General features: G+C 48.8%; 1 protein-coding gene across 1 annotated transcript in view; it reads left to right on the top strand.

Annotated features, from left to right (window-relative positions):
• CEP89 (centrosomal protein 89) overlaps positions 1-24,858 on the top strand; it is a 65,203-nt gene extending 40,345 nt beyond the window's left edge. The window contains exons 12-19 of the mRNA XM_055146504.1: positions 1,657-1,760; positions 3,649-3,764; positions 6,948-7,128; positions 13,099-13,266; positions 14,133-14,274; positions 17,213-17,302; positions 21,918-22,087; positions 24,522-24,858. Coding sequence (XP_055002479.1) covers positions 1,657-1,760; positions 3,649-3,764; positions 6,948-7,128; positions 13,099-13,266; positions 14,133-14,274; positions 17,213-17,302; positions 21,918-22,087; positions 24,522-24,774 — 1,224 coding nt within the window. The 3' untranslated portion in view covers positions 24,775-24,858. The remainder of the gene's footprint in view (positions 1-1,656; positions 1,761-3,648; positions 3,765-6,947; positions 7,129-13,098; positions 13,267-14,132; positions 14,275-17,212; positions 17,303-21,917; positions 22,088-24,521) is intronic.
• Positions 24,859-26,753: the final 1,895 nt, after the last annotated feature.

Genomic DNA, 26,753 nt, shown 5'->3' with positions numbered 1-26,753 from the left:
TCCTGATGGGCTCAGGGGACCATGTGGGATGCTGGGAATCAAACCCGGGTAGGCCGCGTGCAAGGCAAATGCCCAACCCGCTGTGCTATCGCTCCAGCCCTAGAAAGGGCTTAATTTTCATCTGAAAAGTCTGATTTATCCTCCAAAGTCTCACCCCCACCCCCCATCTAGGAATGTTTATTGAGACACCATGGTTTAGAAAGTTGTTCATAATAGAGTTGTTTCCGGCATCACAACACTCCAACACCAGTCCCACCGTCCCTGTCCCCAGAATCCCTCTCACTACCCCCCACGCCAGGCCACCCCAGGCGTATAACAAATTTATTTTCTATTACTTGGTCCAATAAAACTAAAAGGAATGGCAAATAGAATTATCGGAAGATAAATCAATAAAAGTCAAGTGGTGATGATGATGGATTGCCTTTTGTTTTCACTTTCCTGATTTGGCAGAGGACAATCACATGTAATCACATGTACCGTTCGTAGCACCGGGCTCGGTGCCACTTGATGGGGAGTTTGTCCTGTCCTTTAAAGGAGCTCTTTTTATTTTTAATTATTTATATATTTATTTCACTGTCACTGTCATCCCATTGCTCATTGATTTGCTCGAGCGGGCACCAGTAATGTTTCCATTGTGAGACTTGTTCCTGTTTTTTTTTTTTTGGCTTATCGAATACGCCACGGGTAGCTTGCCAGGCTCTGCCGTGCGGGCGGGATACTCTCGGTAGCTTGCTGGGCTCTCCGAGAGGAGCGTGCAAGACAAACACCCTACCCTCTGTGCTATCGCTCCAGCCCTATTTATTTATTTTTTAAAAGGAGCTGTTTTAATGCTTCTTGCAAACAGGTTTGAAGGCTGCAAATTCCCTTAACTGTTGCCTACTCCGTATAGTTCCAAGAAGCTCGGTATGGTTCCTTCAAATCTGAATGATAATCTTAGATGAATAGAGTATTCCTGGTGAGGTGTTGCATTTTGTTGTGTTTTTGTATTACAACCTTCCATACTTTGGCTCACGGAGTCTCATCTGATGGACCTGCTGTGTATCCAAGCCTCCCAAGTCTCTGAGCAGAAGATAACTCTGCCCTTTGTGTGCAGTACGGGGTTGAACCCAGGGCTTCACCCCTGCGAGACATGCACTGCGTTCCTGTCTCTCTGCCTTTTCCTGCCATTTCTAGTACTCAAGAGTGTTTTCAACATCAGAATTCAGGCAGAGGTCGAGAAGTGTTGTTTGATTTCAAACCTGGCATGGTCGCTGGTCCTTGCCGTAGCTGTTGTCCTTTCCTTTCCCCAAGAGCCTGACTGAGCTCTCCTTGAGGGCGGGAGATGGGCTCTGGGCCCTGCGTGTAAGGCTGTCCTCACTCTGCACCGAGAAGTAAAGCCGTGCATGTGTGTGTATGTGTATATGTGTGTGTGTGTGTGTGTGTGAGAGAGAGAAGAGAGAGAGAGAGAGAGACAGATACAGAGAGAGATATGATGGAGGAGGAGAGAGAAGGGGAGGGAGAGAGAGAGGGAGGGAGGGAGAGGGAGGAGGGTTGAGAGGGGGAGGAAGAAGGTAGAGAAAGAGTGAGAGAGAGGAAGTGGGGAGAGAGGGAGAGGGGAGAGGGGGGAGAGAGAGAGAGAGAGAGAATGTACAAGCACTTACATCTATTTTATTTCAGGAAGAAATGAAGATGTTCAGGTTGCGAGTCCAAGAAGTGGTGAAAGAGAATGAAGATTTGCACCAGAAGTTAAAGAAGAGTGACCCTGTTAACAGTGAGAAATGGTGAGTGGAGTTGTGTTGGTGATTATTATTAAAATTTAAAAAAGAATAAATGATTAAATCAAATATTTCTTTTCATCTAAAAAGGGAAGAGTTTCTAAGAGGTTAGAAATTTAGTGTCTGGAGCTGGAGAGAGAGTCCAACAGGTAAGATGCTTGCCTTGCACACAGCCAATCCTGGTTTTATCCCTGGCATTCCATATGGTTCCCCAGGCTTGCCTAGAGTAATTCTTGAGCACAGAGCCAGGAGTCACCCCTAAGCATCACCAGGTATGACCCAAAAAGAAAGGAAGGAAGGAAGGAAGGCAGGCAGGAAGGAAGGAAGGAAGGAAGGAAGGAAGGAAGGAAGGAAGGAAGGAAGGAAGGAAGGAAGGAAGGAGAAAAAAAAAGGAAGGCAGAAAGAAAAGAAAGGAAAAAGAACTGTTAAGTGACTCATTTTGTGGAGGGTTTTTTTTTCCCCTTTTTGGGTTGCACCTGGTGATGCACAGGGGTTACTCCTGGCTCTGCTCTCAGGAATTACTCCGGGCGGTGCTCGGAGTGGGATGCTGGGAATCAAACCCAGGTCGTCCACATGCAAAGCAAACGCTCTACCCGCTGTGCTCTCTCTCCAGCCCCTCATTTTGTGAGTTTCTGTAGGAAAACTGGGTCTTTGTGTTTCTTATCAGATGAAGAATCAGAAGATCCCCGTTTGTCTCCCAGAGGTATCTTGTTAATTTAGCGCCCCTTGTGTTGCTAAGATAAGAATAACATCTTCCATTCCCACTTAGGATGGTGGGGACTGTTTATTGAAGATCTTTAAATATTGATTTCTGGTTTGGGGGTCATCTCCAGCAGTGCTCAGGGCTTAGTCCTGGCTCTGTGCTCAGGGTTCATACCTGGCAGGCTCGGGGGACCAGGTGTGGTGCCAGGGATTGAACCCGGGTCAGCTGTATGTGAGGCAGGCGCCCTATCCACTTGCCCTACGGTTGTATATTTCATCCTCTGCCCAGATACCACCCAGTCCTCTCCTAGTCTCCTGTGAGTCTCGGCCTCAGAGAGAGCCCAGGAATGTTGAAAGCACAGGGGCCAGCTCAATGGAGCTGCTCACTGTAGCTTGCTGGGCTCCCCGAGGGGCGGAGGAATCGAACTCGGGTCGGCTGCGTGAAAGGCGAAAGCCCAACCGCTGTGCTATCACTCCATCCTCCAGTACATCTCCGCCAAATGAGTGCTTTTGAATAACAAAGTGGAGCTTTCTAAATTCCCTTTTTAAATAGTTCCGTCAGCTCCAAAATAGCCCAGGGGATTGGAGGATTAAAGATTTATAATGAGGAAACAAAAGTAGCTGTTTGATTTTTTTCCCTTTTTTTTTTTTAAATTGAATCACCATGAGATACAATTACAAAGCTTTCATGTTTGAGTTTCATGTTTGAGTTTCGGTCAGACAGTGATCAAACACCCATCCCTCCACCAGTGTACATCTTCCACCACCAATGTCCCCAGTATCCCCCGCGACTTTCCAGCCCTCCCCCTGCCTCCGTGGCAGACAGTTTTCCCCCCATCCTCTCTCTGCTTTGGGGCATTATGGTTTGCAGTATAGATACTGAGAGGCTATTTGTTCAACTTGGGCAGCGTGGAGGTGGAGTTTATTCTCACTACTTTTGCGCGTGTTTATTTTGTGTGTGTCTATTTGACGTTTTCTCTTTCAGAAAGCCACTGACGCTGTCATTCAGGGCCGCATGTCATTCTTTGCTGCCTTTCCCTCCGACTTCAGGCCAGCGGCAGGATTTGCGGTGTTGACTCTGTCCTGAGCGCGAGTGTCTGCGTGGGTGGCGATGCCACCGGCCGCCCGGGTGGACCTGAGAGTGTCCTCAGCGCCGAAGTGGGCTGTGTCTCACCGCGTGTTTCACTTGCAGGCACCAGCTCCAGACTCAGGCGGACCTGCTTTCAGCGGAAAACAAGTTGTTGACACAGCAGTTGGAGGCTCAGAGAAAAAACGCCAAGGACGAGCACCAGGAGCGCCACGAGGAAGGTGAGCCCCGTCTCCAGCGAGGAGGGGCAGCACCCGTGTGAGGGGCCGGGCAGGGGGACGCGGTGCTCAGGTCCTGTCCTGCCGCCGCCACCTACACTCCGGGGCTTTCGATTTCTCTGAGCCTTCGCAGTGTCCCATTCCCCTGCAGGCTTTCAAAGTCATTTTCTGAGTTTTCTAACATTTCTCAGTCAGGCGGTGACAGCAGGGCTGGCTTTAGGGGGCCCTCGTGCTGTGTGCGCCAGGTAGGGTGGGACACGGGAGGTGCCTTTCCAGAAACCAGACCAGGGTCTCTTCCCAAATGGCGGTGGAGCATCATGAATGAGCAGGAGCCCGGTGCCTCTGAGCTGTTTCCGGAACATTCTCAGTCGGACGCCTTGAGTGAGCGCCCACTCGGCCTCGGTCTCCCTCTGTCCCTCCCTTCCTGCCCCGACGGGCCTCACAGCACCTGGCTTTGAGGGGGGCCAGGCCAGGCCAGGCCAGGGACCGTCATTCTGCTTTGACTGAAACCCCGGCGTTCCTGAGCACGGGAGAGAGAGGCTGGGTTCATCTTCCCGTGTGGAGAGCCGCGGAGGGCGGGAGACGCCTGCGGGTGTGAGCCCCTGCCGCCCTCCTCCTGCCTGTATCTTTGCCGCCCCCTCCAGGAGGCCTGAGCTCCGGGCTCGCCTTGAGTTATGGTTATCCCCAGGGAGCAGCCAGCGGGTCTGGCTGAGAGCAGCGTCCCCAGGAATTCCTCCTCAGAGGTGTCGCCTCGCCCACTGAAGGGCTGGGGGAGAGACAATCCCTGCTTTCTCTCCCTGTCTTTGCTCTCAGGATTAGGGGAGCCTCCCGTCTTTGTTTCCAGGATTAAGGATGACAGACAACGAATTCCCACGCTTTCCCAGTTTAACTTTCTCAAGCACAGCAGACCTGAACAGGGACAATGGCGCTCCTGGCCAGGGGATCAGGGCAGACCTTCGGGCCACACCGTTCAGTCTGTTGTGCGTGTTCCCCCTTCCCAGTGATCGCTGTTCGTCGAAGTCCATGAATGTGTGTTTCTGAGAAGCAGAGAGAATCCACCCTCAGTGCTCCCCGATCCTTCTGTGGGCCAGTTCCACAAGACTTCCAGCAAATTCCTTTCTGTTGCAGACTGTTACCTTGTCACATAGGTTGGAAATGTTTAGGATGTACTTTCAGACACAGACTGGAGAACGGAGACTTAAAGAGAGAAGACAAAAGGAATGTGCCTCTTAGTGTGGCCATGTTCGATGTCTTAATTTAAAAGTCTCTAAAATCTTGGTGGCGGGCGTGGTGCTGAAATGATGTATATGCACTATGAATCACAATACCGCAGTAAAGAGTTTTTGAAAGTCTTGAAAATCAGGGCCCGGGGCTGGAGTGATAGCACAGTGGGTAGGGCGTTTGCCTGACCCGAGTTTGATTCCCAGCATCCCATATAGTCCCCTGAGCACGGCCAGGGGTAATTCCTGAGTGCAGAGCCAGGAGTGACCCCTGAGCATCGCTGGGTGTGATCCAAAAAGCAAAAAAAAAAGAAAATCAGGGCCCCAGAGGTAATACGGGGTTAAGGTGCTTGCCTTGCATACAGCCGACTCCATTTCCATCCTGAGCACAGAGCCGAGAGCAAGCCCTGAGCACCAGGTGTGGCCCAGAACTCAGCCTCCACCTTCCCCCTCCCCACCCACTCCACCTCCCCCAAAATCTTGACTATCTTGGCCTTATCACTTTTTGTCTTCCTCTTTTTATGGTGCCGGGGATTGAACCTAGGATGTCACACACACAGGATAAGTGCATTACTTCTGAGCTACATCCCTAAGCCCAAAACCTTGAAAAATCTTGGGCCCAGGAATGTCGCTCAGTGGTAGAGGCAGGCCTTCTGTGTGAGGGCCTGAGGTTGGGCCCTCTGCCATCCTTGGCACTGAAAAAAATTTTTAAAAGGCTAAAATCGGGACTGGAGTGATAGCACAGCGGGTAGGGCGTTTGCCTTGCACACAGCCGACCCGGGTTCTAATCCCAGCATCCCATATGGTCCCCTGAGCACAGAGCCAGGAGTAACCCCTGTGCATCGCCAGGTGTGACCCAAAAACCAAAAAATTAAATAAATAAATAAATAAATAAAAGGCTAAAATCTTGCCATTTTAAGACAATATTGTGATGTATACCCACACACCTATGTGATTTGTCTTTGTGTGTGTCTGTGTGCCTGACTTAAGTCTTGGAAAGGCCAGTTTCTCGCAGACTGAAGTCAAATATCATTCAAGATTTTATATTTAGTAATAGCAACATACTGAATCCTTAGATAAAAGAATATATTAAATGAACGTTTCTTATAGGTTTATTAGATTCTCAGTATGCAGCCTTTAATTAATACCAACATTAATTTGGTATTAATTTATAAATCTAAAAGGTCTTTTAAAAGATGGTTTTTATAAGTTGGCTTTTTTTTTAATTCTATTTTATTATATTGAATAACCGTGAAAAAAAAACACAAAGCTTTCAGGTATAAGTCTCAGTCATATAATGATTGAAACCCCATCCCTTCACCTGTGCACATGTTCCACCACCAAGGACCCCAATATACCCCCCTCCCACCCAGCCCCCACCTAAGTAGCTAATGATCTTCATTTTATTCTCTATACTTTGAATACATTCAATATTTCAATAGAGAACTCACTATTATTGTTTGGAATTTTCCCCAAACTCACTAATATTGTTTGGATTTCTGATGTTTTAGTTCTGTTCACAGTCTAGATGCATTTCTGTAAGAAGCCGCTCTGGGTGCCAAAATGGGTTAGAAGACCTCTTGGATCATAGTCTTTAGGAGCAGAGGGTCTGTTTCGGGAGCAGCAGCTCCGGATTTTATCTGGGCCGAGGGCATGTTTTTTCTTTTTTCCTTTTGGGTCACACCTGGCAATGCACAGGGGTTGGGTTACTCCTGGCTCTGCACTCAAGAATTACTCCTTGCGGTGCTCAGGGGACCATACGGGGTGCTGGGAATCAAACCTGGGTCGGCTTCGTGCAAGGCAAAACACCCTACCTGCTGTGCTATCACTCCAGCCCCACAAGTTGGCCTTTTTTTTTTTAATAAAACTAATTCATAGTATTTTTTTTAAAGAAAAAAAAAACCTAATTCATAGTTGCTTTTGGTTCAGTCTTTGTACTGAGTTCTTTATTTCTTTCGCTTTCCAGTTTCTCAGCTGAGGAAAGAGCTACGGCTTCTGGAGACGATCACACAGAGCCAAGAGAAGGAGCTGAGTGAGAGTAAGAAGCAGCTGGGAGCTTTACAGCTGGAATGCCAGGAATTACGATCACAACTGGATGGCAAAATCGCCCTGGATGTTCATGCTTCGATTGTAAAGGAATTAGAAAGGTGAGGACCCCACGCCGCGCAGAGAGAGTGAGTCCCCACGCCGCTTGGCTTGGCACGGGCAGAGCCCGGAGAGGTTGTCCCAGCCTGTTCCAGGTGCTCAGCGGTGCAGGCAGGCACTGCCCCTGCTCGGCCACCCCCCATTCCCCAGCCACCAGCCCCCGCCCCCAGGCCCAGTGTGACTGCAGGTCTGCGCTCAGTTGGAGGGCTGCCTCCCCATAGAATCCCTGGGGGCCTCCTGGGTGTAAAAGCCCAGCGCTGATAATTGGGAGTCGTAGAACTCAATGGGCTGGAGCCATAGCACAGCGTTTGGGCTTTCGCCTTTCACGCGGCCGAGGGAGTTCGATTCCTCCGCCCCTCGCCCCTCTCGGAGAGCCCGGCAAGCTACCGAGAGTATGGAGCCCGCAGGGCAGAGCCTGGCAAGCTACCCGTGCGTATTGGGTATGCCAAAAACAGTAACAATAGGTCTCTCAATGAGAGATGTTACTGGTGCCTGCTCAAACAAATTGATGAGCAACGGGATGACAATGACAGTGACAGAACTCAATATCTATAGGGAAACGGGGCTAAGTGGAAAAATTCAACCATCAAATGAAATACAGGGGCAGAGCAATAGTATAGCAGGTGGGGCATTTGTCTTGCACGCAGCCAACCTGGGTTTGATTCCGGCCCCCCATTGGCTCCCCCGAGTACCACCAGGACTGAGCTTAGAGCCAGGAGTAGAGCCACTGGTTGTGTCCTCAAAACCAAACGGAGGAATACAGTGCAGCCATTAAACTTAACATCACAAGAGATTTTTTTTTTTCTTTTGACCATGGCAAATGACCACAGTCTAGTTGTTTCCAATAACATTCTTTACTTAAAAGAAAAACATAAGTGAAATTAAAAGTGCCCTTTCAGCCCCATTAATGTATTAAAAGAATACATTATGATCAGAAAGCTCTGGTGACTGGAATACTGACAGAGTAGTGGCGACAGTGAGAACCCACAAAGCCCTTGGGTAGATTATCTGGCAGGTGTTTCCAAGAGCCTTAAGTCACTCTTATCCTGTGGAATAAGAAAATTAAAATTAAACAAGGAGGGCTGGAGCGATAGCACAGCGGGTAGGGCGTTTGCCTTGCACACAGCCGACCCGGGTTCTAATCCCAGCATCCCATATGGTCCCCTGAGCACCGCCAGGAGTAATTCCTGAGTGCATGAGCCAGGAGTAACCCCTGTGCACTGCCAGGTGTGACCCCAAAAAAAGAAAAAAAATTAAACAAGGAAATTAAGAAAAAATGCTAAACCATGGCAAGGAGCTCATTTACTTGAAACTGAGCTGTTTGGTAGGGTAGGCACCTAGGAGGGGCTGCACCCATTCAAAGCTGCTCAACCATCCAAAAGGGATGCCAGACCACAGTAAGGAGTTGGTACAGAATGAAATTGTTAAAGAATGAAAGATCCAAATATTTTTTTTTTTTTTGCTTTTTGGGTCACACCCCCGGCAATGCACAGGGGCTACTCCTGGCTTTACACTCAGGAATCACTCCTGGTGGTGCTCAGGGTACCATATGGGATGTTGGGAATCGAACCCTGGTCGACCGCGTGCAAGGCAAATGCCCTACCCACTGTACTATTGCTCCAATCCCAAGATCCAAAGATCTTTCATTAAAGACAACATACCCCCCCTTTTTTAAAAAAGAAGGTCAGTATAATCTTGATACCAAAACATTTATAGATAAGAAGAGAAAATTACTTTTCCTATTCTCCTGTGAATCGAGATGTAAGCATTCTGAAGGAAGTGTTAGAAATAGATCTGAACTTCCTGTTTCTGTAGCAGATGAAGGCACAGCAAACATCTACCCAAGTGGTGAGACGCAGGATGCCCTCTGGCTAAGACCGGAAGCCATACCAGGCCCCTGCCCTCATGTCTAAACGTGAGCACCAGGCCTTTCTATGTGGTAGCTAGAGCATATGGCAAGAAAGAGAGACTGTGACTTTTTTGCAGATTATATAATTCCATCTGGAGAAAAACCAGTCTATAAATAAGTCATTAGAAACACGGGATGTGAACCAAGTTGTTAGAAATAAAATCAGTTTACAAAAACTCATGGTGTTTCTCAGTAGGAACAGATACATAGGAAATAATATTTTGAAGAAGAAAGGATGGGAAAGCCTATTTGCGAAGCCTCACAATGGGGAAAGGACAGAAAGGTTTGCATTGGGTGGGAAAATGATGGAACAAGTGCCTAATAGTTTCACTGAATATAGAATTCCAAGGTGGCCAAAGGGCGTATTGAGTGTTTTTTTTTTTCATTCCCTCCCCCCCATTTTTTTTTTTTATCTTTCCATAGTTTTTGTCATACATCATGTCTGGTAAAAATTTGCTCTCATTATCTTTACTGCTCTGAGCAAAATGTGTCTTCTCTTGTAAAAATGTGCCCTTGCGGTACCACATATGGTCTCCCGAGTCCCACCAGGAGTGATCTCTGAGCTTAGAACCAGGAGTAAACTCTGAGCACTGCTGGGTGTGGCCACAAAGAAATGTGGGGAGGGATGGAGGTTGTAGACTACTTAATTAGGATGTGCCTTGTGTGTGTGTGTGTGTGTGTGTGTGTGTGTGTGTGTGTGTGTGTGTTGTCCTTCACTTTTTTTTTTTTTTTTAATGGAATCACCATGAGATACAGTTACAAGCTTTCATGTTTGGGTTACAATCACACAATGATCAGACACCCATCCCTTCACCAGTGCACATTCCCCACCACCAATGTCCCCAGTACCCCCCTCTTTCCCACCCTCCCCCTGCCTCCATGGCAGACAGTTTCCCCTATACTTTTTCTCTACTTTTGGGCATTATGGTTTGTAATACAGATACTGAGAGGCCATAATGTTGGTCCTTTATCTATTTTCAGCACACATCTCCTGTCCCGACCGATCCCTCCAACCATCATTGACTTAGTGATCCCTTCTCTATTCCAGCTGCCTTCTCCTCCCGCTCATGAGGCAGGCTGTCAACTATGGAGCAATCTTCCTGGCCCTTGTCTCAACTGTCCTTGGGTGTCAGTCCCCTGTTATGTTATTTTATACTCCACAAATGAATGCAGTCCTTCTATCTTTTTCCCTCTCTTTCTGATTCATTTCACTTATCTGCATACCACTTAAAAATGAACGTATTGAAAGTTGATTTTCATTAGGATATAGTTATTCCTTCACGGTAGTAAATGAAAACCAAAACCCAGATATTGTATATGTAAGCAATGTGTATAAGTGATTGAGTTTCATCTCTGGACAAAAAAAAAATGTCAAGCGAGTCTCTTCACAAAAAAGCAATTACAATTTGAGGCCATGCCCGTCATCTTTGCCTCTCTACTCCCCGAGAATCATCCTCCCCCTCTGCTGCCAGTGGCACCAATATCCGTCCGGGATCCAGATCAATCCAGGTTTGTCATCTCTTTTCTTCTCTGACAGCCTATCATCAGATTCACTGTCAGATAAAGATCTTCTTTTTTGCACCATCTTTTTGCACCATCTTTTCCAGCTCTTTGAGAATTAAGAAATGCTTCAGTCAGGGGCTGGAGCGATAGCACAGCGGGTACGACATTTGCCTTGCATGCGGCCGACCCAGGTTCTATTCCCAGTATCCCCTATGGTCCCCTGAGCACCGCCAGGAGTAAATAATTCCTGAGTGCAGAGCCAGGAGTAACCCCTGTGCATTGCCAGGTGTGACCCAAAAAGAAAAAAAAAAAAGAAATGCTTCAGTCATTAGGGGCAGGCTTTGGGGGTGGTGGGAATATTTGAAATAATGCTGGTGGGGAGGTGTAATGGTGGTGGGGCTGGTGTTGTAATATTGAATGCAATAAATTATTGTGAAAACTTAAAAAAAATACTGCAGTCATTGGGGCAGAAGCGATAGTGCAGTGAGCAGGTTGCTTGCCTTGCTCCTCACTGACCCAGGTTCCATCCTGGGCATCCCATATGGTCCCCGCCCCCTCCAGCCCACCAGAGTGACCCCTGCGCACAGAGCCAGGAATGAGCCAGGTGTGCCCTCCTCCCAAAGAAACAAACAAACAAAAAGATGTGTTTTTTTCTAGACAACTCTTGACAATGCAGATTTTCATCAGGTTCCCAAGTTTGTCGGCCTCTGTTAAACCCTTTCCAGTTCAAAAATATATTCCACCTTCCTTTGACATGTTGGCCTCATACCTTTCCTACCACAGATACTTCAGGCTCTGCGTCTTCATGTTCACTCTTTCATTCTGCATCTTTCCCTTTTATTTTTTGGCAGCCTAGCTTCTATATTGGAGACTATTCTCCACTGTCTCCAGCGGCTCGGGCCCCAGTTCCACAGCGTCTGTGGCCCTGCACGCCTCAAGCCTCATTCCCATTTGTATTTTATTTTATTTTATTGACTGGGAGTTCAGACTGACAAGTTCTGGAGGCTGCGTGATAGGTGAGGTAGACCTGCAGACCCACAACAGCCCAAGGCTGCCAGCCAGCCAGCAGGGGAAGCCCCCTCCTGACTCCCAGAGCCCAGCTTCCTCCCCCACCGCCAGGTTCCTTTAAGTGCTGTGCAGTCTCCCATGGTCTGACCTTTTTAGTCCAGGTTATTGCCTGAAAACTGGCTGAGAGACCCAATGAGATCTTCCTTTGAGCACCCTGTACTTAGAGGCACTTCTAGCGCACTTCTTTCCTTAGAAGTGCAATGATGTTTTTGTAACCAGACAGGATTCAATATTGAGCTTGCCTGTCTGCCTTGTTCGTCATTTAAACGTCATCAGAAAGGCACGTGCCTGTGGAGCAGGTCCTGGAATGATGCTTCATTCCCAGTGTCCTGTTGTTATCATATTGGTGAGGGGGAGATCTCAGCGCCTAGTCTAGCCAACATTCGGGAGAGCTTGCACATTCCCCAGCGTCTGCGGTTTTCGCCGGGACTCTGCTTTCCTTGCATAGCCCAGAGCTGTGCGTGTTCATGGCACGTCTCAGGTGTCTCCGCCTGCGTAAGGGGGTGGCACCCTGCCGAGGAAGGTGTTTCAGGGCTTGTTGTCAGGGGTTCATTCTCTCCTTGCACCCTTAGCCCCCTAGACAGTAGAGACCCTACACTGGAATAAGAGGCCGGGAAAAACAAATGGATGAATACAAAGTATTGCTTAATACTAGAAGTATTTTGGGGTCTTTACTTAGAAGTGCAATGATGTTTTTCTAACCAGAAAGACACTGTAGAAATTAAACTCTTGTTCATGTCAACTAGCCTGGGCGCAATGGGTCCTACATCATTTTACTTGAAGTCGCAACGTCCAAGAACTGACTGACAATGTTAAGCGAGAACTTGCTGTCATTGCTATGGCATAAGAGTTGTTTCAACAGGGGCTGGAGCGATAGCACAGCGGGTAGGGCATTTGCCTTGCACGCGGCCGACCTGGGTTCGATTCCCAGCATCCCATATGGTCCCCTGAGCACTGCCAGGAGTAATTCCTGAATGCGTGAGCCAGGAGTAACCCCTGTGCATCGCCGGTGTGACCAAAAAAAAAAAAAAGAGTTGTTTCAACATTTAAATGGGGGGCAATTATCACAGTTATATGTGGAGAATTGCTCTCTGGAGTATGGACAAGTCTGTGTGTTCAAAGTCAAGGCAAAAGTGGCAGGGCAGGGCGTTCTGAGTGGTAGTACAGTAGGTTTGATTCCCGGCGTCTCATATAGTCCCCAGGGCAATGCCGAGAGTGAGTCCCTAGCCCAGAGCCAGGAGTAACCCCTGAGCATTGCCAGGTGTGGCCCCAAAGCCAAAAAATTAAAAAAAAAATCCAAGTCTGATAAACAGGTAGATGGTGACCTTCCAGGAGTGGGTGCCCCTCCTGGGGGCCTCTGTCCCGAGCCCAGGCAGTGTTGCTGCCGGCACTTTCCAGGTGACCACCCCGGCCCACAGTGGCCAGAGGATTCTGACTGCCGTGGGCCAGCCTCGCTCTCCTAGGCACAGCCCGGGATGTTTTGGTTCCCCAGCCAGCTGCAGAAGGAGGAAGAGCGAGAGAGCGCAGAGATGGACAAGCTGGTGGAGACGCTGGCCAGCCTGCAGATGCAGAATAAGAGCCTGATGCTGGAGAAAGACGAGCTGACGGCCGCAAGCCAGGCTCTGCGGGTGGAGCTGGGGCAGACGCAGAGGAGATGCAGGTGGGTGCATGGTTAAGCCTTTTTTTTTAAAAAAAAAAAAAAAGTAGAATGGACTGCTCTATTTCATTTGCATTAGAAATTATATTATGATGATGATTATAGTTCAAGTAACAGGGTCACAGCAGTGTTGACGTTTATTAAGGTTGTGGTACCCCAAGCCCTCCCCCGCTGTTCCTAGGTGTCTTTTCACCTGCTTCTTCCTCTCCTGTATCCCCATGATGACAGCTTGGTCCTCTCGGTTCTGCAAAGGGCGGAGGGCCTGTTACTGCTCCTTTCTGCCTCTTCCCTTGTGTGGCTTCTCTCTGTGTCCTAACTGAGTGCATTTTTTATCTCTGACATTGGCTTTCGAGTAGAAAAGGAGCATCGAGATTTGGAGATATCAAAACAGACACATCGGGAAAGCATTTCTGTCATGTGACCCAGTTATTTCTCAAGTCTGTCGTTTGGTGATGGATGATCGTCATATCAATGACACTGAGTTTCTCAAAGTTCTAAGAGGTCTTCACCGCCATTTACTAGAAGTCTATTTCGGAATTACTGACTTCCTTTTTTCAAAATTATCTCTTACAATGAAAGCCCAAAGTTAATCGAATAACCAATATAATGAGCCTATTAATTGTGTGAGACATTTTGGGATTCTTACCAAGTTGGGTCGAAGTCAGTAATCGTGCTCAGTTTGAAATGAAGCTCCATTTGCGCCCTTTTTTCACCTAGAAACTTAATAGATTTAGGCTGCTGAAGGATAACAATTAAATGCTAACATAATTGCTATTTTAAAATACATTTAGCTGTTAAGTATTCACTGTGTCCTAGCCATTCAGGCTAATGAGTTTTTTTTCATTCCACCATTTGGGGTAACTCTCTAGGAGATCTGAAAAGAAAATCGAAGTTCTCAAAAAGCAGGTCGAAAAAAGCATGGAGAAAGAAATGTTTGCTCACCAGTATCTGGCAGATCTTGTTGGCCTGGCAGAGACTATAACCCAAGAACGCGATCTTCTTGTATATTTGGTAAGTTTCCTTCGTGACATCAACTGCAAGCTATTATCCAAACATAAGTTTGAGAGGTTTTTTTTTTTTTTAGACAAAATTATCCATGAAAAGCGTATCTCTTAAATTTTCAAGTACTCATTTCCAAGTTTCAAAATGTTTTATCTTTCAACCAAAAAAAAAAGGAGTTTTGAAAGGTGGAAGAACCTTCTGGCTGGTGGCAACTGGTAGCTCAGAAGGTGACCTCGCCAAAGAGATGTAGCCAGCTAAGTAGGACGAGCAGTGACCAGACCTTGCTGGACACACACAGGCATCTCTGAGCGCCCCCCTCTTGGGAGATGAACATAAGACCCTCGAGAGGCTGAGGAGAAGCCCCGAGACCGCCCACTGAGGCCGACACTGACTCTCCTCCACCGTGCCCCTCGGAGCACCAGGCCCCCGAGGGGCGGGTCGGTGATGGCAGTCCTTGGGCGAGGGAGGGCTGCCCAGCGGGGAGAGCTAAGCTGCGAGCCGGATTCTTGGAGCCCTCACACTGGCTCTCAAAGATGCCTCTAGCAGACTGCGCCGTGTCAGCTGACAGATGCTGTGCCAAGTCCTGTGCTTGGGAGGAAAGTCTGCTGGGACTTACTGCAAACCCTAACAGCAGGCTGGCGACTGTCTCCAAGAGGTGGAATCATGGGAGTTTGTGTGTGTGTGTGTGTGTGTGTGTGTGTGTGTGTGTGTGTGTTGTGTGTGCTGGGACTTACTGCAAATCCAAGAGGTGGAATCATGGGAGTGTGTGTGTGTGTGTGTGTGTGTGTGTGTGTGTGTGTGTGTGCTGGGACTTACTGCAAACCCTAACAGCAAGCTGGTGACTATCTCCAAGAGGTGGAATCATGAGAGAGAGAGAGAGAGAGAGAGAGAGAGAGAGAGAGAGAGAGGAAAGAGGAGAGAGAGAGAGAGAGAGAGAGAGAGGGAGAGGGAGAGAGAGAGAGTGAGTGTGCGTGTGTGTAGACAATATATTTTCCTTTAAATTTGGGACCCATCTAGTGCTGCTAAAAGGACCATGCCGAGGTGCTGGAGATTCAATTCAGGGTCACAAATATGCTAAGCATGTGCCATATCCCTTGAGCCATATCCCCCACCCCTAAAAATCATTTTTCAGTTGTCTGCATCTTATGCTTTTTCTATACGGAAAGTCTGTTACTTATTTAAACAAGCATGGTAGGACTTGACCTTTCTCCGGGGAGAATGAGCTATGGAAAGCCTTCCAGGCGGGTTCATGGACTTATTTTATTTGTTAGAAAGATGTTTGTAAAATGGATTCACTCCCCCCCACCCCAAGAGGAATTATAAGTGGTGCACAGCAGCTTGGAAGAAAATGTTCGTCTCTACTTAAAAGAAATGCTAATAAAGTCAGCCTGGAGGCTCCATTCTGTACTTAGATCATTGTCACAGAAACTTGGAAATTATAATAGCTCCCGCCGTCAGGACAAGCCTGGGTTGTCCTCTGTACTACTGCAATTTTGGGGTGCTCCCCGCTGAGTCTCTTAGAAAGCAGTCAGGGGGCTGGAGCGATAGCAAAGTGGATAGGGCATTTGCCTTGCACACGGCCAACCCGGGTTCGAATCCCAGCATCCCATATGGTCCCCTGAACACCGCCAGGAGTAATTCCTGAGTGCAGAGCCAGGAGTAACCCCTGTGCATTGCCGGATGAGATCCAAAAAGAAAAAAAAAAAAGCAGTCAGCCCTTATACAGCATCGTAAGAGCCACACAGTCGGTCTCGAGAAATGGCTCCATGGGCCGGAATGCAGGTTCTGCACGCAGAAGCTTGGGGGTCTGTCCCTGGCATCGTGTGGTCTTCTGAACACCAGCAGGCGTAACCCTGAGCACCACTGGGTGTGGCCACAAAACAAAAAGTCAACTCGAAATTCTAGTTGCAGGTCAGGCACTGGCCTTGCTTGCAGGCCAACCCAGGTTCGATCCCCGGCACCCCAGATGATCCCCCAAGCCCACCAGGAGTGATGCCTGAGCACAGATGGGTGTGGCGAAAAAATAAATGATTGGGCCATGGGATGGAGAGGGCGCGGCTGTCTCTGTGGGGGCAGATGGCCCAGGGCTCAGGGCTTCCTGTGCGGCCCCGGAGCGTGCCCGCATGCAGCATGGACTCTTGTCTCCTGGGATATTGGGGGCGGGGGAGGGGGAGCAAGGGCAAGTGGCAAAACAGAAATAACTTGTGAGTAGCAATTCTCTTTACAAAAGAATTTTTAAAAATATTTTCGTTGTGGGGGCTGGAGCAATAGCACAGTGGGTAGGACGTTTGCCTTGCACGCGGCCGACCCAGGTTCGATTTCCAGCATCCCATATGGTCCTCTGAGCACCGCCAGGAGTGATTCCTGAGTGCAGAGCCAGGAGTAACCCCTGTGCATTGCCAGGTGTGACCCAAAAAGCAAAAAAAAAAAAAAAAAAAAAAAAATTTTTCGTTGTGGGGCTGGATCGGTTGAAGCGATAGCACAGCGGGTAGGGCATTTGCCTCGCACGAGGCCAACCCGGGTTCGATTCCTCCGCCCCTCTCGGAGAGCCCGGCAAGTTACAGAGTTTCTTGCCCGCTCGGCAGAGCCTGGCAAGCTCCCCGTGGCTATTCGATATGCCAAAAACAGTAACAAGTCTCACAATGGAGACGTTACTGGTGCCCACTCAAGCAAATGATGAGCAATGGGATGACAGTGACAGTGACAGTGGGGCTGGAGTGATGGCACAGTGGGTAGGTCATTTGCTTTGCACGCGGCCAACCGGGGTTCAGTTCCCAGCATCCCATATGGTCCCCTGAGCACCGTCAGGAGTAATTCCTGTGCAGAGCCAGGAGTAACCCCTGTGCATCGCCAAGTGTGACCCAAAAAGGAAAAAAAAATTTTCATTGTTCCTGTGAAACTGGGGACTCATTATTTTCCTTATCACCCTTTTTTTTTTTTTTAATAGGCTAAATGTTTAGAAAGTGAGAAGTGTGGAATCCTCAACAGAATCTTAGAAGGCAATGTGCGCTTGGGAAGACTGGAGGAAAAGGTCAAGGTAGGTGCTCATTCAGTCGCCAGGATGCCACCTGGGACGGAGAGTGGGGAAGGAGAACCCGGGTGCAGAACTCCATGTATGTTAGAAAATGAGACGTTTGTGTCACTCCGCCACAGAGTGAAGCAACTTAGAGTTTCATTGACAGAGTACCCCTCCACTCACAAAATAAAGTTCAGTTCATCCACACAATAAAATGCCGTGTAGTTATTTATAAAATTTAGCAAGAAAGGGGCTGGAGCAGTAGTACAGCAGGTAGGGCCCTTACCTTACACATGCCCAGCCTGGGTTTCATCCCCGGCATCCTATATGATCCCCCAAGCACTGCCAGAAATAATTCTTAAGCACAGAGCCAGGACTCTGAGCATCTCCAGGCGGCCCAAAAACCAGAAAAAGAAGAAGAAAAAAAAACTGAAGAGAAGAGATACCGAAGAATCTCCAGGTTTAAACCCAGAAGCCCCTGGATCTCCGGGCTCCATCCTCCCCGGGGACCCAGCCCAGCCTCGCTTCTTTCCATCGGAGAGCAGTGTCCACTTGGCTAATCCTTCCTCGCCTTCTCCTTGCTCCTTCCCGTTTCCCGCCCCAGACACTGTTTTCACTGCTCCCTCTCTGCCCTCTGACCTCCTCCCTCACCTCTACCCCATTCTCTTCCTCTCCTGCCCATCTCTCTTCAATCCCGGAGTTGTTCAGATGCCAACATCTGTCACCATGGAAACAATAGGCTGCGTCTTTCACAAGTGTTGCTTTCAAGTATCCCGCGTTTTCCCTTCGAAGTTTAAATGCTGTCTGGTATTTCTTTCCCAGCTGCTAGGATTTGGAAGCCCCCCTGCCTTGTAGGCTTGATTCTCAGGGGGGTGTTCCGAAGGGAATTTCAAGTTTCTGGTAGAGTGGGCTACAGGCAGCATCTGGAACTGCCCTGCTCAGAGACTGGATTGCCCCAGGGAGGACCAGCAGCTGAGGAAATTCAAGGAAGACTCGCATGCCCTCCGCAGCATCTCGGGCCCCAGGCTCCGTGGGAGAGATGTCACACTCCCGCCCCGTGTCCCTGCCCTCGGTGCACCAGCTCTGTGCTCTGCTGTCCAATGTGGGTTTTAAGTATGATTCTCTTTGAAGAGAGGACTTCTTTGCAAAATGAAATAGAAATGCCCGTGTTAGCCCCATACTCAGAACTCTGGGGGACTCCTCTGTGGCTTGCAGTGACCAGAAAAAATCGAATTTAGCCTGCTAGTTCATGGACGCCTTCAAGTGTGACCGTGGATAGCTAGCAGGTGTGTCTCTGTTTTCAAGGAATTTTGATTGGTGTCATCAGAGGTATCACAGAATGCTTGTTGTCTGACACGGCTTTAAAGAAAATGATGATTTGGGCCAGTTTCGCCTTAAAGTATACTTTGTTATCGTGGTCTGGTCGCCAAGTAGGATGAACTTAAAATAGGCTCCTAACTACATCCGTGACACTTCCGAACATCAAAGGCAAAGAGGAGTCGTAAAAGTGGCCGGGTGGTGAAAAACGTGTGAGAAGTTGAAAGATTAGGATGTTTGACACCATGCACAGCAGTTAGCACTCACGTGGACCGGCGGGAGCTCCTCAGTGTTGTGGCTAGAGCTGGAAGTTGGTTCAAAGATCTAATGAAAGTGGCTGGAGCGATAGCACAGCGGGTAGGGTGTTGGCTTTGCACGCGGCCGACCCAGGTTCAATTCCCAGCATCCCATATGGTCCCCTGAGCACCGCCAGGGGTGATTCCTGAGTGCAGAGCCAGGAGTAACCCCTGTGCATTGCTGGGTGTGACCCAAAAAGCAAAAAAACAAAAACAAAAAGCAAAGACTTAGTAAAAGTAGAAGGTTGACAAAAAAGCTTCCAGCCCTCCCATTTCTCTCTCGGATCTAAACTCTCCCAGAGATGCCTCAGAAAGCGTGTCCAGGCATACTCACATCCGCACTGCTCATAACTGTGCTCAGTGAGACAGTGCGTGAGAGTGGAACATGTAAATGTGATGTGATATCATCCAAGGAACAGCAAACAATGCTTTGGAAGGAATGGTGTGGTGAATGGCACAATCACATTACTGCACAAGAGAAGTGTAACACAAGCGAGAAACGATAGTATTTCAGTTTTGGTTTTTCCTTTTTTTTTTTTGCTTTTTGGGTCACACCCAGCAATGCACAGGGGTTACTCCTGGCTCTGCACCCAGGAATGACCCCTGGTGGTGCTCGGGGTCATATGGGATGCTGGGTATCGAACCTGGGTCGGCCGTGTGCAAGGCAAACACCCTACCCGCTGTGCTATCTCTCCAGCCCTGGGTTTTCCTTTTTTGTGTTTGTATTTCACTGGGAAGCAAACCTTAACTATCACCTTAGATGATCACTTGCTTTGTTAACGAATACCTCTTGTGTATTTTTCCCCACGTCCCCACGTGTTACCTCCCCCGGGAGGCGCACTTGGATTCTCAGCCCTGACTCGCAGCACCCAGCTTTATCCTTTCTGTAGACATTACCTCCTCTTACCAGGCGAGATGTTTTATTTGATCATGTTTGTTGGTTTCTGTCTCCTTGTAGCAGAGATAAGTTCCACAAGGGCAGGCTTTTTCTCCTTCTCTTGCTCGCTGGTATAGTCTAGGCACTTACATCGGCAACTGGCTGTTGAACTCGTGGAATTCGTAAGTCCAGTAACTAATTGGGAAGTAAACTAACACAGGCTATTTTACAGTTTCACCCAAAGCTGAAGCAGTGTTCCCTGTCCGTGTCAGAAGGGCAGGAGAGACTTCTGCTAGTCGTGCTGGAACCTGCAGGGAGGTTTTATGAACAGTGACGGACAGTGATGGGGTTTGTGTTTTCTCAGATTTTCTCGTTGGCTTTCATTTCCAAAAGGGAATGTCTGATGTTCAGGGTGGCTGTCCTTATCTGGGGGTGTTAGCACATCCTGTTCATCTGAGTAGGAGTGGTAAGAAGGGGTCACCCAGCACCCGAAGGGGGGACTGGTAAGCGGGATCCCGGCCTGCCAGAGCCATCTCTATGGTCCTGACAAAGGAGACTCGGAAAGGCTTGAGAAAATGCAGACGTGATACCTCAGGATCCCCCAGGAAAATAGAACTTGGAAAAGTGAGGTGGGGGAGCTGGGCAGTCAAAGTTGCCCCAGGATCCGGGGAGATCAGAGCTGCAGGCAGCGGGGCTCACTGCACTTGCCTTGCATGTGTGGGGCCTAGAGTTCAGTTTCTACAACTGAGTAAAAGAAAAGGAAAATACTGATATGCAGTTTTCTTATACATGATCGAAAATACATCAAAAATGCAGAAATACAGGAGACTAGAGTTGTAATGTGCACGACAGGAAAGGCAGGCAGGTGGATAAATGAGGAGCTAGAGAGATAGGTGACAAAGTGAAGTTAGCAAGAAATTCCACGAAGAGGAAACAAGATTCTCTAAGGGAAGTGGCCAGACAGAGGAAGATATGGAAAGGAAGGGACACGACGCAACAAGGAATGTTAGGAAAGAGAACACAAATAGACCAAATTACTGAGAGCCGTGGGGAAACCATAAAAGCGTGATGAGGGGCATAAAGAATAGAAATCAGAAAGACACAGACAAGAAAACAGAAATCAAGATGTGAAAGTGAAATCAGGAGAAAGTGACAGAGACCCAAGTTACCCTTTGTTGAGTCCCCAGGGAAGAAATAAAGATTCTGGAACTTACTCTGTACCAAAACATAATTCAGAAAAACTTTTCCTAAGAGACTTGCATCTATAACTGAATCTACATTGTAGATTCTACTCAATCTACACCTAGAGAAAGTGGACTGAGACTGAACCCATGACACTGATACCAGAAAGGAGTAGAATGCCATTTGTAAATACTCAAGGAAAAACAGTACAAGCCAAAAGTTTCGTAGCTGCTCTTCAGGTAGTTCTGAGTGAGTAAATGTATAATGTTTTCCCCAAATCAAGCCATCCTGTGGATTATTCAACCTCAACTGAACCAGCTAAAAAGGATTGGACAAACTGCAGCAAGTCACTTGTCATGAGCAAAGACTATTTAACTGCCAACTATGACTTACAAAGCAGGGATAGGCTGATCAAATAAAACATGTTTTTTTTTTTCCTTCTTGGGTCACACCCGGCGATGCACAGGGGTCACTCCTGGCTCATGCACTCAGGAATGACCCCTGGCAGTGCTCAGGGGACCATATGGGATGCTGGGATTCAAACCTGGGTCGGCCGCGTGCAAGGCAAACGCCCTACCCGCTGTGCTATCACTACAGCCCCAAAACATGTATGTTTTCTTACAATGTGGAAATAGTTCAACCAGGACAGCAATGACAGGAGATGCTGAAAGGAATGTGGAAAGCAGAATAGACTTGCTAATTTTGTCCGATGTAATTACTGAGAGTCAGGGGATATCATTCCTCGCTGAAAAAGCAAGGAGTAGGAGAGTTAGCATAGTAACGTAAAGCAAGAGTGAGGAAAGGCGTGTTAGAGTTCGCAGTGTACAGACCTACTGTGTGATGTCTTCGTCCTTTTCGTGGAGAGCCAGTGAATATGCCCAAACGGAATAGACGATGGACGTGCCGACCACCAGGCCCATGGGCAGTAGCACCTCCTTATGACAGTGTCCGCCCTACCCCTCAGGGCTACAGGAAGCGGACGGCTCTGAAGGTGGGCGACATCAGCCACCGTCTGACAGAGCAGCAAGAGGACTTCAGTAGCAGGATGGCCCAGTACCAGCAAGAGATGAGGCACCTCCACCGGATTCTGCAGGACAAGCAGGAGGTCCTGGACGAGGCCCTGCAGCAGAAAAGGTGGGTGCCACAGCCCCGTGTCGCATCCCTGTTTCCTGAAATGCCGGTCGGAGGGTCGGCAGAACCCTTGTGGTCTTCTTGTTTGCTTTCCACCTTTTTAAAAATGGTTCTCCAGCTTTGTACGTTTTGTTTTTTTTTTACAGTTGACAGTATGACATAATACGCTTAAGGTGTTCAACGTGATGATTTGATGCACGTCTATATCGCATTGTGGGATGTGTCTGTGTTCCATCTGCCTTTGCTTCTTATTGTCAGACAAAATGAACTGCCCCCTCCCCCACAAAGACCAGTTTGTCACAGATGTGCTCACTATCATCAGTCATTGGAAAAACGGGGCCAGCTCTGGAGGATGACTCAGTCCAGTGCATGATGGGTTTGGTTTTTTTTTTTTTCAGTACCTAGTATCAGCTGGTCCTCTGAGTACCACCAGGAGTGATCCCCAAGCCCTATCCCCAGCCTCGGCATAACCAACCTCTCTCCTAACCCCAGCCCCAACCTTGGAGTAATCACCCCCCTCCCAACCCCAGTTGTGTGTGACCCAGCTTATTATTTTTTTTTAAGTGGTCAGGGGAGATAGTACAGCAGGTAAGGCTGTACTGTCAATGTTACTGGTGCCCACTCAAGCAAATCGATGAACAATGGGATGCTTTGTAAACAGCCAACTAGGATTCAGTTCCTAGCACCCCATATGGTCCTCCAAGCCCCTCCAGGAGTGATTCCTGAGATCAGAGCTGGGAGTAAGCCAGGAGCATAGCTGAGTGTGGCCCCAAGCAAGCAAATGCTGTATGCTGAACTATGATAGTAAAACTGGAAAGCCATATGCAAAGATAATAATACTAATAAAGAAAGAAAAAGAAAAAAGAAAGAAATTGGACCTAGATAATAAGCAAAAGTTAATCAAAAGTGTATTAAAGATTTCAGAACCCATCAGATACACAGAGGAAACCAGGCAGAACTCCAGGGGATATGAACCTTCAGAAATGGCTTCACTGACTTGAGTTCAATGGTAAAGATGACGAAACAAAATTAAACAAGTGAACCATCTCACAATGGAGACGTTGCTGGTGCCCGCTCAAGCAAATCGATGAACAATGGGATGACAGTGCTACCGTGCTGTATTCCCTCGGGGCTGTCAGTGCTGGAACTTTGGAGATGTTGCGGTGGTGTCACTAGGATGACCAAGCAGCTTGGCATTGTGGGCACCTGCAGCTTCTCTCAGGTCTCGGTCATGGAGGATTCTAAGATTTTTTTTTTTAATTTTATTTTATTGAATCACCATGTGGAAAAACAATGCTTTCAGGCTTAAGACTTAGTCATACAATGCTGAAACAACTATCCCTTCACCAGTGCCCATATCCCACCACCAAAGAAAAAAAAAAAAACCACAGTACACCTCCCATCCAACCCCCTCCACCCCCTTCCCCGCCTTGTAACTGATAAATTTCACTTTACTTTCTATTTACTTTGGTTACATTCAATATTTCAACACAAACCTCACCATTATTATTAGGAGCACCCCACTAGAGTCAGACCTGTTGTGAAGAGAAATGAGATTTTGTATTTCTGTACTTTTACAACTAAGTCCAGGGAGATTTCTTCTGGATATTGGATCATTGCAAGCTTGTAAACCCACCCCATCTGTGGTCGTCATAATATGGCGGTCCCCACGCCCTTCATCCCCTGGAAGGGACAGGCGAGAGAGAGAGAGAAATACCTTTCCCCTCCTGGGCGGGCATGGGGTCACGACTTAGTTCTCTGGCTGGAGACAATCTGCAAGGAGCTGCCCATGTTGAAGTTGGTTCAGCTGGGTCTGGATTCACGCTCGTGCAGCTGCAGAGGAGCCGCACGCGCGTGCGGCCCCCGGGGTCACATCTCGGCTAAGATTTTCTTTTTTTAATGGCATCTTTAGGGTTTTGTTTGTTTGTCTGTTTTGTATCGGATCACCGTGAGCTACAGTTGCAGAGCTTTCATGTTTGAGTTTCAGCCATACAACGATTGAACACCCATCCCTCCACTGTTGCACATATTCTACCACCAATGTCCCCAGTTACTCTTGCTCTACTTTTGGGCATTATGGTTTGCAGTACAGATACCGAGAGGCCCATCGTGTTTGGTCCTTTGTCTACTTTCAGCACGTATCTCCCATCCTGAGGGATTCTTCCAATCATCAGTTCCTTAAGGGTGCCTTCTCTGTCCCAACTGCTTTTTCTCCCAGCCCTTGAGGCAGGCTTCCCCCCATGGACCAATCCTCCGGGCCCTTGTCTCTACTGTCCTTGGGTGTCAGCCTCATGTGATGTTATTTTATACTCCACAAATGAGTGCAGTCCTTCTATGTCTGTCCCTCTCTTTCTGACTCTTTTAACTTAGCATGAGACTCTCCATGTCCATCCTCTTATAATTGTGCTATTTTAAACTTTTCCTTTATTTCTGTCAGAGATATGGAAGGTGAACTTGAGTTTGTTTGGGAGGCCACCTCCAAGGAAAACCAGAGAATCCGGAAGCTTCTCCAGGACGCACTGGAGAGGAGAAGCCTGCGGGACAGCAGAGCCCTGGAGGTACTCTGCACCGAAAGCCTCTCTCAGGGAGACAAGCTGGACAACTTCGGCTTCAGCTATTGCGACATGAAGCCACCTCCTGCCCTGCCACCAGGGCCCGTGGACTCCCCAGGGCGAGAGGCTCTGGCCTGAGACCTCCCTGGACTAACCCAGGACAGGACGCGGCAAGCTTCCGCCACCTCTGGGCGAGGAAGAAATAAACCGTTTTGAAACTCATGCATTCCTTATGTTTTGCTTAAACGTAACGTATCTCAGCCAGCTCAGGTGCTCCGGCCGCAGAGCCATGGGGCATCTGAAAGGAATGCGGTTCGTCCTGGAGGGAAAGGAATGAGGTTCATCCTGGAGGGGGGAGGAGTGAGGTTCATCCTGGAGGGGGGGAAGGAGTGAGGTTCATCCCAGGGTGGGGGAGGAGTGAGGTTCAGCTTGGGCATAAGTTAATGTGGTTCATTGCTGAGCCCGTGGGTGGCAGCGGCAGGATCTCGGCTTTAGCTCTGGGTGGCATCTTATAGGTTGGTCCAATCAAGGCACGGCTACTCATGTCCCATGGAGCTGCCCAGAGCCTGCCTTGCCCGCGGCGTAGAGGGAAGGGTGTCTCTGTGCCACAGTCTCCCTCCAGCCCTGGGCTCCCTGACTGGGAGCACCAATGTGGGTTCCCTGCTGCACAGTCAACTCCCTCCCCAACACCTACCCCCCCGCCGCCGGAGGACACCAGGGGCCAGCATTCCGCTCCCCTCGGTGGCCCCTAGGGAGAGGATCCCTGCCCGCAGGACCATTTATGGATGTCCTGACAGTGCCACCAGCTAAACTGGTCCCTGGCACACTGGAAGAGTGTGGGGACATAGGCAGACAGTCAACTCCCAGGACCCCTGCTCTGAGGACGCCTCCTGGCCAAGCCCCGCATTATTTCAGTGGACAGATGGGCCTCAGCATCACTCCTTGGTCATGTGGTCTGTGTTTGTGGGCAGCAAGCTGAGAGAGAAAAATTATAGTTATTTCACATTTAATTCAATGCACTCTAGTTATTTCACATTTAATTCAATGTACTCAATAAAGGACCTGGCAAGATAACTTTGACGTTAGTTGAGAGGATTTCCTGCCAGCTTCCAAGGACCTGGAGACTAGCTCTCGGTGTCTGCAGCCACACGAGCCACTGGCCTCATACTTGGGGTGGCTAGTTTGTGGGAGCAATGCTTGTCGCGCCCCCTTTCCTGCCTTTTAGAAGCCTCTGTGGTTCCCTTTAGAAGTGAACGTTCGGGTTTTTGTTTTTTTGGACTTTTTTTTTTTTTAATTTTATTTTATTGAATCACCGTGAGATAGTTACAAGCTTTCATGTTTGGGTTACAGTCTCACAATGATCAAACACCCACCCCTCCACCAGTGCACATTCCCCGATATCCCGGGTATAGAAGCGAACGTTTTTACATGTCTGCTGTAGTGCACATTGCAGGTGTGCATCGGTGGCCACGTGACCCCTGGGCCACACCCACAGGAAGAGGTGGGAAGTGCCGTCGTAGGGAGCCAGAGCTCTCAGTGCTCAGGGCTTGCTGCCGGCTCTGTGCTCTGGTGGTGCTCAAGGACCCTATGCGGTGCTGGAAATTGAACCAGGGTCAGCCACGTGCAAGGTAAGTGCCTTTAACCACTGTGCTACCTCTCTGGCCCCAGTAGATTAGAGCTCAGGGCCGCTGAGGAGCACGGAGAACAGACTGGGCAAGCTTTGGGGAGGAAGCGAAAGGCCTTGGGAATCTGCGGGAAGGACAGTATTTGTGGAGCCAGGGAGGCGTGTCAGCAGGAGGAGGGTCTCAGCCACAGGCGAGAGGGCTCCCTGCTGGCCCCGGGAGAGCCGGTACTGTGGGGCGGGTCCCTGCCCTGCCCTCCTACGAGCAGCACTCAGGTCTGCCCTTCCCCGGTCACGATGCTGGAAAAGGCCTGCTGGGATGCCGGGGAAGCCAAGGCAACCAGCCCGGGGACCCAGGAGGTCCCTGCAGTCTCTGGCAGCCCCCCAAACACCTCCCGGCAAGGCAGGACCACTTGCCGAGGTCGTGCGGGAGAGATGCTCGCTTCTCCTGCTGACCCGCACCCGAGAGCCGGGGGTTGGGGGCCAAGTAGTGACC

This window comes from Sorex araneus, chromosome 8 (genome assembly GCF_027595985.1).
Source record: "Sorex araneus isolate mSorAra2 chromosome 8, mSorAra2.pri, whole genome shotgun sequence".
Taxonomy (NCBI): domain Eukaryota; kingdom Metazoa; phylum Chordata; class Mammalia; order Eulipotyphla; family Soricidae; genus Sorex; species Sorex araneus.
This window is presented reverse-complemented; position numbering and strand designations above follow the sequence as displayed.